Here is a 15402-nt window from a genome sequence, read left to right as displayed (position 1 = left end):
TTAAAATTTATATATTTGAAAATTAAATGAAAAGTACTATAAGTTGCAACTTTTCTCATATCAATTTGGTGAAAAATTACATCTTAAAATGTTGGTCAAAATTCATACAGTTTGAATCCCGGGAAGCGAAAGTGTCACATAAATTGAGACAGAGAGAGTATTATTTCTATTTTGTTTTATCTTTGGGTGTAAGAATTTTTTGTTTGTATTGAATTCCTTTAATTTTTTTTCTTATGTTTACTTTTTTATAATTTTTGACACCCTTCCATAAAATTCTTAGTTCGCCATCGATGAGGAGGGATTCTTTTGTAGCAAGTCTTTTGTTCTCCACTTTGCACAATGTATTAAGATATTTGGATGTTTCACTTAATCTTGTAGTTGTTCTACTTTGCCAAGGATTCTAATGAATTGAGTACAACATATATCCTAATCAAGTAGAGAAACATTGTTTTCGAATCTAACAAAAGTTAAATTAAAGCTCCATAGATCGGAGATATGTTCAAACATATCCTCCAGACGTGAATATCCGTGAGATATACTTATATGGGCAACAATTAATAAGTAAACAAAAACCATTTTGTATTTCGTTATTTTGCTGGAGGAGTTTTCATATATAAAAATATGCAGTTCTTCAAGACCATTAAAATCATAACATATCGAAAGTTTCTTTTTTATTTTGTCGAACAAGGTTGTAAACATAAAATAGAAAAGCACAAAGAGAAATAGAACTTTTATTTTGATCAATTTACTATTGTATAGTATATCTTTTATTTATATTTATATTTTTTATTCAATAATGTTTCACATGATATATGTCTTTTCATTAATTTGTGATTATTTATCATTTTCTGATAGAAAAGAGAAAATAGCGCACCAAGAAAGAAATACATAAAAATCATGAATATTAAAATATATTATTCTGGTTACTGTGCCATGTAAAGTGTTGCTTTACAAAACGAAAGAATGCAGCAAATGAGACAATTTAGCCTATAAAGGTTTTAAACCAAGCTGCCCTTGTGGGAAAGATGTAATTCTTTAATGACTCAATGCTCCCTTTTGGAGTGATATGTAGTTTTCTTAATATGCTGATTAAAATCAAATTGGGGTGATATGTATTTCGATGGCTATCATTATTACTATCACAGGGGTTAGAGTTTAGATCCTACACTAATGAGTTCGTTTTACTTTTCTTTATAAAGTTGTATGTAAGAATTGCTTAGTTGGATTAGGTTGGATGGGTTAGCGAAGCATTAGATTAGGTGAAACATTTGTGTATAATTCAATATTTCTTAGTCTGTCAATGGACAAATTAGAGAAGAGATTATTCCACATCCAAATATCAAGTTAATATTTCCAATGATTGAAATTATTCCGCATCTAGTGGGAGGTTCATTCGACAAACTCTTCATTATTTTAACTTCCCACTTGATCTAATTAAGTTGAGTATCTTTTCCTCCTCTATCTCAATTCTTATGAATGTTACATTTGTTGGGATATAGTTGATATGTTCGGGATCTAATCTCATATATGATGATTTGAAGATATTTCTATAAACATTATTTGATCTAAATATATGACACGTGAAATTCTTTTAGTATAATAATATCAATTGCTTGATTAATATGATAAGGTCCTTGATTAAGTTTTGAAACTTGTTATCATGACAGGGATCATGATAATGAGAGTCAAATTTGGCTGCGATGGCAATAGCAGCAAGAATGTTGCTCTCAGGTTCCATGCCAAGTGCAGATGGCTTAGTGACTTCAAATATTTTGGCCACTACTCTCTTCCCTTCTTCCTTTACTATGGCACCATTTCAGCCTCCGCACCATTTCCTATGTTACATTGGATCTAACTCGAGTCAAAATTCTTCGCAATTTAGAGGAACATCTAACCAATTCCAAGTCCCTTTTAGCTCAAAATTTTGGACAAACTTTATATAACCAATCAAAATTTTCTGGCCTCCAAATGTCCCAAAATTTGGGAAGTGCCCAACTTGGACAATATTTCTCACAATGCTACTAATAAAAATACTACGGCCTCAATGGCCAATGGCATCAATAATGATAACAGTAAATTAACAATAACACTAGCAATGACAACAATAAAGTCAATAGTTCAAGTATTTCTCCAACATATTCGATAGCAAGCTGTGCAGCTCATCTTACTTTTTTTCTTCTTTTATCGTTTTATTATTCTCAATCTTTTTTTGAAGTTATGACTTTTTTTTATTTATCGCAGGGAAAATGGAGTTCCTTATTATATATGGATCAAATTATTCTAATTTGTGTATAACTTACAATTAATTCAGCTGTCATTTTCAATATACCACTGCCTCGGTCTTCATATAAAGTTGACTTAAAAAGGTGAACCACAAGTAGAGAAAATGAGATGGAGAGAGTGGTGGCAAGCTCGATAGTGATAGTTACTCTGCACACACTGATAATACAGACCGACTACATGGACAATGAGCTTATTTATTCAGTGCTCAAAACTTTTTTCCTGGACATTAACGAAGTGCACTATTATGGGATACTCTAAAATCCCTATCGAGCACGTGTATGTCCAATCTACAGAACATTCCAAGGGCCAAATGCAAGCTTCAAGGGAACGTCCCGGATCATCAAGACACATCAAATTATTATGGTAACCATGCAACAACCTAATATAGAATAAAAACAAGCAACGCAACTTAAGCAGACAAGAAGCGACTCATCCATGAGCGGAAGCGGGACCAAGCTTGCTCGACAGCAGCATCTTCTACATCAGGCATCCCCATCTTTTGCCTCCTATCAACACCCTCCGGCGACTTGTTCATGAATGCATGTCCAGCCTTTGGATAGAAGTAAACCTCATGTGGAACTCCTGATGTCTTCAGTTTTTCCTCTAGAGCTTTTGCAGTCTACAAACAATAACACAGATAGGTTTGACTTTACTTTCTATCACAAGAACTATATGTTTTTATATTTATACGTCCAAATTACTCCCTCCGTTCCCTAATAAGTGGTGTTTTTTGTTTATGCACACCCCTTAAGAAATTGCTCTCTCTTAGAAAATTATGAGTGTTTTTACTAAAATACCCCTAATTAATGCCTAGAAAAAGAAAAGCTACTTAATGATTCTTGATTATAAATAAGAGTAAGTTTGGAAGAACAAGACCAATTTCTTCTTGAAATCCTAAAACACCACTTATTTTGAAACAAAATGAAAAGCCTAAAACACCACTTATTATGGAACGGAGGAAGTATGCATCTTCATTACATGAGCAAAATAAACGATCAGCCCAAGATGCTCAATACCACATTCGTTGCTCTATAGCTGGCTCAACAAATACCTCAGGAAGGACCCCTTTCATTTGTTTACAGTCTGTCTTCTATTGCCCAGATCATTCTTCTCCATGTTACATCAACCAATGAAGATATGGATATTCTTAAAACCCAAGAATTTAACCTTATTTGAGTTTTCATTTTCTCCTTCCTTTTTTATTTATTTAATTTTTTATTGGTGGATCTTAAAGAACCTATGTGCAATCGAAAGCAACTCACAACTCATATTTAAACAAAAGTCACAACACTCATACAGATGTCTGTGTGTACTACAATTACATCATATGTTGCTCGGATACAAGTATGGGCACCAGACATGAACGTATCTTGAGTCGGATTCGTCATCCCTTAGATCTTACAATTCAAAGATATGGATAAGAGTATTGAGTATAGGTGTTAAGATACAGCCAATAGATGAATATTATGACATATATAAGTATATATTTTGACGATTAATTGAAGCTATCCAATCAACCTATATTTCTTGGCTACAGTTGTAGTCAAAGCACCCAAGTTAGGTGGACAAAATCCAGTGTGGATCCCACACCCAAGTCGTTTTGGATAGACAAAAGTGCAGCAAGGATTTTGAATAATCTAAGCAACATAGAGTAATCTATATCTATAGTGTGTTGCAATAACATGTTCGATGAAGTATACCATTAGCTGCCAAACCCTTTCAATAACCCCACAAAGAATTGCAGAAACTACATGTTCATTCAGCATGAGCCATGGTAAAAGCACCAGCCAAAACTAAATGTTCATTCAGCATGAGCCATGGTAAAAGCACCAGCCAAAACTAAATGTTCATTCAGCATGAGCCATGGTAAAAGCACCAGCCAAAGAGGGCCAGGAAAGTGGAATGACCAAATAGTTAGAAAATACACAATGGCACATCATAACCATGTTCCATGATCATGACATGAAAACAGGAACATATATATCACAGAAGCCAAGTAGCACGAACCACATTAAGCTAAAAAAAAAACCCTTTTAGGAGGAAATGTACCTTTACATCTGAAAATCCAACAATAGCATCATCTTCACCAAAATGAGCCTGCACAGGTGCCTTAGCATTAACAGGATCAGCAAGCTCTGGTGAAGGAACCCCATAAAAGGCTACAACAGCATCTAACCCTGGGACCAAAACAGAACTTGCAATGGCAAGAGCACCACCCATGCAGTATCCAGTAACACCAACCTAATACCACACATTTGTAAATCATAAGTTCTCGCATGAAAAATATCAGTTAAATAATGCTGACAACTCTATAATGTCCACAAAGATCATCAAGCGTATAATGAGGTCAACAGAAAAAGAAAATAAAATGAAGCATTACTTGATGAATCCACACATGGCATGCTATAGAGTAAGCAGTTCGATGGAAGTGAACAAGACACTGCTATATGTATGGTGACAAGATGACCTTGGATCTTTTTTTTCTTTTAAGCTTTTATAACTCAAGGAAACCTAAAATATTATTTACAACATATCATGACTAAAATCAGTGCATCATTTGCAAACGTTGTCGAGTATGCATGGATTTCAAAAAGAACTAAGGGAGAAAAGTGGAAAGGAGAAACGCATTAACTTCTTATCTTTTGTTAGATTATAGGGGACAGGTTGACTTACGGATATTTAACATTAATACTGCTAAAACTAATTTATTTTCTCGTAATGCATGTCTCTACTATGGAATTACAAAAGTTCCATCGGAATCTCCTTGCTTCAAGCAGCACTTATCATCTCTCACAACCCCCTAACCTCCAAATTTCCAGACAGTCAATGCTCTAATGGCAAGTGTTCTATAGTTATAGAAATGAATGTCCTATAATTGACAGCATCCCATAACTGAAGTGTCTTGAGTTTGTCGTGTTTTACATCCCAAAAGTGATATTGATAATAACTAGCAAGTATAACAAGCTCAAATAACCAATATTGACGAAACTTGAGCTATACTTGGCAAAGAATACGCTTAAAAAAATCCCTAGATACGTGGCTCTACCATCTAATGCTAACAATCAGTACTGGCATAACGGAGATACTTTTTTTTTCATAACTGTGGTGTATGTGCCAACTTGTATGCACCTCGACTAATTCCATGAGGCACCTACTACCTCCACAAGCACAGGTACTAGGTAACTCTATCCACCAAGGCTCAGACATATGGGAAGAGATCACCAAGTACTCTTTGCCTCCGTTGGGAATCGAACATGAGAGCTCATGGTTCTCAGCTCACTTCATTGACCACTAGACCACTCCCGTCATAATGGAGATACTTTCTCTTTGATAAGTAAAGTTCATTAGAAGTTAAATAGTTAATTATTCTGCGAAAGAAGGAGAAAACCAAAAATAGCAAAAAGGCCCATTTATGTGCCGAAGACTCTTGGCCTTTCATGCAAGATTCCACTAAAAGCCCGCCTCACCTTATTATATAACAGAAAGCAGGAACATGAAGATTCAAGCTGAAAATGTTATTCATCGAAGATGAGGTAAACCAGCTTTGAAGAAACTAAAGCATCGCTTACATCAAACTCAGATTTTAAATAGCTCTTTTTTTTTTTTTTTTTTGAAATTGGTAACATTGGTATTGATAGCACTAGGGCAGTGCTGAAGCCATATTTACAGAGGAGAAGTCCCCGCAGCCAACAAAAATCCTAAACAACAGTTACAATTGTCCTATAAAATCTATTAAGGAAACGTCCTCCTCTAAGTAGCATTCTTTACACCAAAAGTGAAACAAAAGGAGACACTTCATCTTAATATCCTGCACATGATTACCCCCCTATCATCAAAAACCCTAGAGTTTCTCTCTTTCCAAATTGTCCACCAAATACAAGCAGGAACCAATCTCCACCATTTCTTCTGTCTAACTGAAACTCCCCAACTGTTCCAGCTCTTAAGCAGATCAACAGTGTTTGCAGGCACACACCATTTGATCCCCACAATATTGAGAGAGAGCTGCCACAGCTGAATAGTGAAAGAACAATGAAGAAACAGATGGTTGTTTCTGTGTAAGATTCACAAAACAAACATCTGGAGCCTACCTCGAACCCCCTTCTTCTTAACCTTTCTCAAGTCAAAACTGCCTGCCTAGCCACCAGCCAGGTAAAACATAGAACCTTTGTAGGAGCATTAGTCTTCCAGATAAACTTCCACGGCCAGTCGACTATCTGATGAGCATAGTTGCTGATTGTTAAGTAGGCAGATTTGACTGTGAAAGCCCCATCTTTGCTTGGATTCCACAGCAGTTTATCCTCTGCTCATATTTCTTTTATAATCCACTTGTGCAGACAAACGTCTAATATTTAAGTCGAAAAGGGTGGAGGGGTTTAGGGTTTTGTTCATATTTCTCTTATAATCCAATTAGACTTTTGAAGATTGAAGCCGAAGGATCAGGGTCATTCGGCATATTCAAGAGACACCGCAATAAAGAGATTGACATGCTTGAGAGAAAGATGGTATGAGAGGAACAAGGGTTTCACATGAAAGTGGAAGCATCTGGAAGAGAGGAAAACAATATTTGGTGGGTTTCAATAAAAGAAACAAGAGAACAAATAAGTAGATTCCAGCGTTACATGGCAGTCCCTTCAAGCTCCCGGCTCCGTATGATTCATTAATGGGTATACTTTAGGTTGATAGGTGACACAGTAAAATAGGTTCTAAGAAATTGCTGAGCCTCATTCAAAAAGAAATTGAAGGACAAATAACAAGACCTTCCTCTGAAAGTATTTGATATCATGTTGACATAGGTCATACAAGGAATGACACAGATTACTTTGGACGAAAGGATTATATGTAAATCTGTAGTCCGATGTTGCAAAAACACCAAACCGCTTACTAGAAGCATTTGTTATGAAGTTTCACAGGTGAACACCAAAATATATGATCAAATAAGCCACTTCTTCGTTGCTTTTTAAGTCACCATTGGGATGTTTCCTTGTAAATGTTCAAGGATAATGAGACGCTAGAACTAGAAGATGGTGTGGCTAAATGATTAATGAAGTGGGAAGGCCTAGAAGACCAAGATTCAAATCCCAACAGAGACAAAAATACTAGGTGATTTTTCCCATCTGTGTAACCGATACATGTACTGATGGAATTAGCAGGTACTCGGTGAGTTAGTCAAGATGTGCTCAAGTGGCTTGGACACCACCGTTATTGAAAAAAATATAAGAATAGCCTGAAGATAAGATTTAGTACAAGAATTCTACCGATAGAACCTCAGCGTACCCACATTAGATCATTTCAATTGACAATACCTATTTCCTTTCGCTTTCTGATTAAATTTAAGTTGAAAATGCAATTAGATAACATTCCAGCACACAGTTAACTAATACTTATATTAATTAAGAGACCAGTCATTTTTTATAATGTAATTAAGAGACCAATCTACGTTTCAACTCTCTGCAACAAAGGAGAACTATAATCTTGTCTCCTCGTTTCATTTTCAGAAACATTAAGTCTCAACCAATAGTTCAGCTGCTCCGGACAAGATTCTAAATGCAGTCTATATAATTAGTCAAACTTTATACTCTAAAATATCCACAAATTTGATGTCTGAGAAATTAATAGGTGCATGAACCAATAGCTTCAAGTTGAACCATCTTGGTTGATGAAATTGACTGTAGTATAACGCCACGCACCTTGTTGGAACCGTTTGACTTCAGCCAATTAACTGAAGCCTGAATATCTTTGACAGCCCCTTGCCAATCAAGACCATCCATCAGATGTTGTGCTTCTGCAACATCTAGCCCAACTTTTCCACGATACAAGCTGAAATCACAAAGTAAAAGAAATAACATCAACAGTCAGCTACATCGTGAGAGATATGATGTTCATCAATTCGAAGTTCATTAAAAGGAGTCTTACTCAGGGATAAGTGCCTTATAGCCAGAATCAAATTGAGAAATTTTCTCAGCATGGTTTTTTATCTCAAAATCAACACCCCACCACTCCTGAAGCACAACTATTCCAGGGGCATCATCTTTTCCAATTACATATGCATCAAATGTCTGCATGATAAGATCCCTCAAAAGAATCAGTTAGAAGAAGAAAGAATACGTCCCACTCTACTGGTCAGGCTAAGTTACAACTCGCATCTCCAGTTGAGGCCTTCTATTACGCGAAGAGAAAGTGAGACAGATATACAGCAGGTTAGAACAAAAAGACATAGAAGACATCTTGAACACCATTACACAGAAGAGCTCCCTTAAAGTGATTAATCAATCAACTATGCTTCAATCCCAAATTAGTTGCAATCAATAATATGAATCCTATGATATAACTCCACTCTATTCAATTCCATCTTAGATGAACTTGTTTAAATCACAACCAATAATTATCCAAACACTAAGCACGCCAAATGTTTGTTCTTCCATCTTTCAGAAACTAAATCTGAATTATTTATCAAAATCAACACTTCTCTACGAAAATTGCACACTATCCCATTAATCCAATTAAAAAAAAACAATTCTTTATATTCCAAGTCGCCTGATTTTTCTCTCCCCTTCGCGCTCCATGTAAGAAAATTGAAAGGTCATCAATCAATCAATCTACTACACCTCAATCCTAAGCTAAGTAAGATTTATCAATAAAATAGGTGAATCTCTTTCTCAGAAAAAAAAAATAAGTATAAATGTTTTCTCAAAAAATATTAAGGGCCCGTTTGGCCATGGATAATTTCACTTTTTTCCTGAATTTATTCCGAACGCATGCTTGGACATAGAATTGTTACAATTTTCCGAAATTGGAAAAACTTCAAATACCTGTTTTCACATTTTTCACTCCAAATCACTCAGAAAAATTCAACATTTTTCCAAGTTTGTATTCATGTCCAAACACAACTCCATTTTCCAATACCAGTTTTCAACTTTTTCCCAAATACTAGTACCTTTTCTTTTTCAAATTTCACATTTTTTTTTGTCCAAACGCCCACTAAGTGAATCTCAAAATCTCCATTCCACTATTGGGTCCATTTTCCAATACCAAAATTTCACAGAAGGAGACAAATATCTAAATACTTGTTTCAACCCACACATTTCACTAAGTGTTACTTTATTTCTTAAACTGCGTGTCAAGTCAAACTAAGACAATTTTTTTTGAGACGGAGGGTTATCTCGTTTCGATGCTTAAAAGTAAGGCAATTGGATAAATGGAAAATGAAAGAAATAGTACTTACAGTGTCATCTCTTTGAATCTGGACTTTTTTGAAGGGCGAAGTGGCCATTGCACGAACCTGAAAGAGACGATTGGAGAGTGTTGTATTAGGTTTGACAATGAGAAGGCTATTTGAGAATAGTCTAGAACAAGTCCGTATCATCCCTTCCACTAACTTCACTTGTTCAATGCTTCAAGGGATTAATTTATTTTAGCCCCAACACATATGGCATATGGACAAATAGCCACTTTTATCAAAGCTTTTAATGACTACTCCCTCCGGCTCAAAAAAAATATCTTAATTTAACTTGACACAAAATTTAAAAAAAATATATATATATAATTTAAAATAAGTCTTAGATATTTATATGATTATAAATCATATCATAAAGTTAAATTATATATATACAAAGGCCAATCTAACAGGTTTTGTCGTCCTCAGTTGGATTATAACTAGGCTTGTCAACTAAAGTTTCTTCTTCCAAATTCGCCCCTGTTTTTATCCTTTATTGCTTCTCCTACTAAAGGGTACTATACATGAATAAAGGCACTTTCATGCCCTTTTTGGTAAGATGACCTATTTGACTAACTTTTTGCTGGAGAAGATATGTACTATGAACCTAATGTCACCGACTAATAAAAACACGTGTAACTAAAAGTACAAAAAAACTCTTTGTTCATTTTTTTAATACTTTTGTACAATTTAAATTTCTAGAAAGTCCTTTATACACGTCAAACTTCCTTTTTTATAATTAATACACACATACTCCCCTGTCCCAATTTATTTTGTCATTTCTTTTTTGGTCAATCCCAAAAAAATGACACATTTTTAATTTAATAAAAAATTAATTTTAAACTTCTATTTTTCCTTAATGAAATGCTTTCTAGCCAGACAAATTTATATACTCCCCCTGTTTCAATTTATGTGAACCTTTTCGAAGTACAAAGGTCAAACTTTATAACTTTGATCATAAATTTTAACATAGATCTTTCAAGTTTGTAAAAATAAAATTTATATATTTAGAAAGTCTTCTTTCATTATTAAACTGCGTGTCAAGTCACATATCCTCATATAAGTTGAGATGGAGAGAGTAATAAAAGTTAAGAGCAGACAAGAAAAGTTGAGATGGAGAGAGTAATAAAAGTTAAGAGCAGACAAGAAAATAAATAGGGTAATTTCAAAAATCTCTACCATGTTTGTCATTATAACATTTACCTGCCTTGTGGTTTGAAATGTTAATTATATGTACTTCATAACGAATAATTGAAATGTTAATTACATTTACATCTATTGATGGCTATATCTGATGAAAATAAAGTATCCACTCTTTTGATCTCTGTCATGTTTGTTCTATTTCACCTATTTACATTTGATGCTAATTACATATCCCTTATTTTCGTTTGCAGTTCAATATGACTCTGGCGAGGTTGTACAAAGGTCTTTTGATGGTTTGTACATACCAAACTTTTGATGGCCTAGACGATCATGAATCAGCAGTTGAAATATACGGGACTATAAAAATGCTTAAGAGTCCTGTAACTATATTCTAAACTGCTTGTTAAAAAATGCAACATAAATATAATCTACATTTTGGTTTGAATCAGATTGTGATTAGATAGCTTCACTACTTTAATCTCTTCTTATAATTCTTCCTCCGGTGACATAAGTGATATACTTTGGATATGTTTAATAATCCAAAGTGCGGTTAAAAAGAATTTAATACAAATTTTTATATTTTGAGTTTGGGCCCGGGCTTAGCACGGGCCTGCCATAACTAGTTATTTTTAAATATAAAAAGGTGCTAATTTTTTGGGAACATATTAAAAATAGGAAGGAAGATAAATTTTTTTGGAACGGAGGGAGTACTATTTAAAATTATTCAATGTTTTGCTATTTCTCAATATAAAAAATTAATTTAGACAAAAATATTTTTAATTAAAATACAATTTTAGTTTTGATCTACTAATGTTCAAAAAATTTACATGCGACACTCCAAACAGTATGTGTTGGAGTTCAAAAAAATTATGGATATTGAAATACTCTCTCTGATTTATTTTACTTGGTTCTTTTACTAAATTTTTTTTTTCCTTTTTACTTGTTCATTTTCAAATTAAGAGAAATTTGTTATTACAATACTATCCTTATCATTAAATAATTACATAAAATATTAGTAGTCAAATTTACATTTTCAATAAATAATTAATAAATTTAATTTAGTAAAATAAAGAGAAAAATCATAAATATACAACTGGGACATATACATTGCAAAAGAATGGCCCAAACTTTACATTACAAATCGCTAGCCCAAAAATACAATAGGCCCATTTTTATATCTAAAAGAAACAACTTTTTTTCCGTTATTTTGGTATCCCCGTCTTTGTCCGTATTGTGTTGCCTCCAATCTCTCTTCTTCAATACTTCATATACATAGATACTTCAAAATCAAACCTAATGGAGCTCGAAAACTTCATATACATTAGCAATTGGTGAAAGAAATCAACAATTGCTTCCATTTTTTTCTGCAATTTATGGTTTGAATTTCAATTTTTTTGTTGCAATTCGTGATTTCAACTTGTTTCAATGGAGATTTATCCTATATACCTTCTTCATAGTGGTGAATGGACTCATGACAATAAATTTGTCAATTTTGTTGCTAATTGTATTGCTATTGGGTCTACCTTCAACTTTGAAAATTTAGTTGAAGCAATTTCAAAGCAAATCAGAATAGATACTCAGTTGAATGCATTAGAAATTAAGTTTGTTCCAAGGGGTGGTTTGATGCCTATCCTAATCTACAATGATACTGGAGTTCAGGTCTATATCGATTGAAAAAGAAAAATCCAGAGTTTACCGACTTTGCGCTCTATGTCACGATGAGGGAGGTTGAGAATGATTCAGTTGCTACAAGCTCGAGTGGTATAAATAGAGGCAATTTTGTACAAGATGTTGATACAATAGATATGATTGAGAATGAAAGTGATAATGAATATATTGAAAACAAGGAATTTGGTATAATAGATGATATGTTACACAAAGAAGTTGAGGAGGATCAGGTTTATAAGAACAAGGAAACTGTTGTTAGTGTGATGCATAACTATGCTGTTCGGAATAATTTCCAGTTTAAGGTGAAGAGATCAAGTAAATCAAGGTACAGTTATAGTTGTTTATTCAGTTATATTTTTGTATAAATATGTATATTGACATATAAATATGTATATTCACAAAGTTATGTGTATAAAGTTGTATAAACTTGTATATCTATGCGTACTGATTTGTAATTCTCCCACTGGATATGTCACGCCCCGAACCATGGCCTGGGCATAACATGGCACTCGGGCCTTGCTTGCATGTGTCCGAGCGAACCTCATGGCTTGCTTGTCAACATGGGCATCAAAACAATATAATCTATATGATGCAATTTAAATGAATCATGAAAATGTAATTTGCGGAATAAAGTCTTAAAATTATCTCATAGCATGAAAAATCATGAAAACGTAATAGTCTGCAAACATGAAAGCATAATTGACTCTGTGAACTAATATCTATCTATGAAACCTCTAAAACATGTCTGAATACTAACTACCAGGACATGGCCCTGGACTACCATAAACTAAATACTAATGCAGACTCTATGTTGAACCCCGAGAGAAGTGGGGCTCACCAATAAGCTGATAACTGAGGTGATCCTACTGCGCAGGTGTATGCTCCTGAAAATTGGCATCTTCACCGTGAAGTGCAGGCCCCAGGCAAAAGGGACGTTAGTACATGATGAATAGTACTAGTATGTAAAACCTACTGAAATGAAGAACATGGCACAACATAGGTATAGGATATGAACTGAAACTGAATGTAACTTGAACATGAGTATGAAACATGAGTAAAGTCTGAAAACAGTACATCAATGGAAATACACGTATACAAAACTGCTTGTAACGTGGAGAGTTCTATAGTATAACCGACAACATGATCTGGTACTTGCGTCCTACCAGCAGAACACTCACACCTTGCCAGGGATATGAGATTTAAGTAATAATAAGCATATAAGGATCTAAACTACATAATGAAGGTGTTGCCTCCTTGCTGACAACCCTTATCATATGGTGGCTACGTAGTTTCAGGCTATCTGAGCCTTCTCGGTTAACTAAGCAACTCCCAAAAACATGAACATGATATAGTTGGCTAAGAAGCCCAGGATTTTCCTGAAATAACTTGTAAATAACTTGTAATCATGATTTCACGAAATAACTTATAACATGATTTCATGAAATATCTTGTAATATGGTTTCATGAGATAACTTGTCATAGTCTGGCAAACATGTTCTTGATCCATGAGTAATAACAATAGTTCATAATTATATATATAATTGACTTGAAAACATGTTTATAACTTGCTAGATAAAATCATAAAGTTTCATATAAACATAATGAGAACACATAAGGAAGAGTTCATGACTTATGGATTAAACTAGGATTCTTAATAACCATAATGGAAGATTAGGAATACAATAACGAATATAGATACAAAATTCATGTACATAAATACGGGCTACCAATATGTTGGGTTTAATGCCCTAGGATTTGAACTTCATGGATATCAAGAAACGGATCATGGGGAAGAACGTAGATATTCCCACATATGGATGGAAGTTCTACATACCTTAATTGCTCTAAAATCTTGAATTAAAGACTAGAATTTTGGAGAAGATTTCCTAAATCTTGATTCTTGAACCTTGAGATGGGTTTTCTTGAAAACCCTAGATTAGGAACAATGATTTCTTGCTTAGATTAGTAGAGTATATATTAGAATTGATTTGGAAGGGTTTGGATTGACTTACCATGATGTTTTGGATTGTTGCTAGGGCTTGGAATTGTGAATAATGAAATAAAGAACTCAAGGCTTGAATTTATATGAAAGTGAGGCGGAAATTATATGGACATATTATACGGTCCGTATAAAGTTATACGGTTCGTATAATATGACCATAGTTTATCATGGCTGAAAACAGAACGTCGGGTTGAGGTTTCATGAAGTACGGATGACTTATACTGTCCGTATAAAATTATATGGGCCGTATAAGTAGTTCGTGTAACATGACCAGTGAACGGACTGCTCTGTATTCCTTCAATAAAATGGTCATAACTTTTTGTACGGATGTCCCCTTGACTCCCATAATATACCGTTGGAAAGGTATTTCAAAGGGATACAACTTTCATTTAGGAAGTTTTCCCAAATTCCTAATTAATAAAAGGGTTATGGTCGTTAGAATAAGACCTTCTACAAACTCACTTGCAAACATGCCCCGTAGAGTGGCTTCCAACTTTGGTTTGCCCAAAGACATTTCTTATGACTTGATTAGTTTTCAAAACACTTCCTATAACCATCATATTGGTTCCATTATATTATTATCTTATGAGTCAAACCTTCGCCCGAAGCTACGAGGTGTTACAATATCTCCCCCTTGGGATCATTCGTCCTCGAATGATAGGTCATGGTTAAGAATATCTGGACATGGCTTGACTACATGAACGTGAAGGAAACATGACATAAAACATGGAGACTGAACTAACATGACATGTTACATGTAATCGTGAATACAGAGACATCGAACATGGGCACCGGATACATGACATGATCATAAAACATGAGACATAACATGACATGGGCTATGGAAAGTTACCTTGAAAGTTCTCTGCTTGCTCGTCAAACAAAAATGGGTACTTGGATTTCACTGAGGCTACTTCCTTAGTTCTCAACTTGCGAACCTGACGGTCAAGAACGGCTACGAGGATCTCCTCATAGGTTAAACCATCCTTAACTGTTATACTATCAGCAGGAACAACCAACGACGGGTCAACACACTTCCTCAACATGGACACATGAAACACGGGATGTACAACAGCCAAATCTTGTGGCAACT

The 15402-nt window shown here is 34.5% G+C and overlaps 1 protein-coding gene across 1 annotated transcript; it reads right to left on the bottom strand.

Annotated features, from left to right (window-relative positions):
• Positions 1-2401: 2401 nt before the first annotated feature.
• LOC132640571 (uncharacterized) lies at positions 2402-9710 on the bottom strand. Its single transcript, XM_060357200.1, has 5 exons — positions 9506-9710; positions 8197-8339; positions 7971-8100; positions 4333-4524; positions 2402-2902 (listed from the first exon to the last, which is right to left on the bottom strand). The coding sequence occupies exons 1-5, from the start codon at positions 9644-9646 to the stop codon at positions 2693-2695; spliced, it is 816 nt and encodes a 271-aa protein (XP_060213183.1). The 5' UTR covers positions 9647-9710; the 3' UTR covers positions 2402-2692.
• Between the last annotated feature and the right edge of the window lie 5692 nt (positions 9711-15402).

Source organism: Lycium barbarum, chromosome 5 (assembly GCF_019175385.1).
Source record: "Lycium barbarum isolate Lr01 chromosome 5, ASM1917538v2, whole genome shotgun sequence".
Taxonomy (NCBI): Eukaryota; Viridiplantae; Streptophyta; class Magnoliopsida; order Solanales; family Solanaceae; genus Lycium; species Lycium barbarum.
The sequence above is the reverse complement of the archived record's forward strand: the minus strand, read 5'-3'. Positions and strand labels throughout refer to the sequence as shown.

Bases quoted from the DNA above. Each gene is read 5' to 3' on its own strand.
- LOC132640571 (XM_060357200.1), bottom strand. From the start codon at position 9,646: ATGATACGGACTTGTTCTAGACTATTCTCAAATAGCCTTCTCATTGTC. The intron at 8,340-9,505 runs GTAAGTACTATT...CTTATCATGCAG, and splicing joins AGATTCAAAGAGATGACACT to ACATTTGATGCATATGTAAT. The intron at 2,903-4,332 runs GTACATTTCCTC...TATTGTTTGTAG, and splicing joins TTGGATTTTCAGATGTAAAG to ACTGCAAAAGCTCTAGAGGA.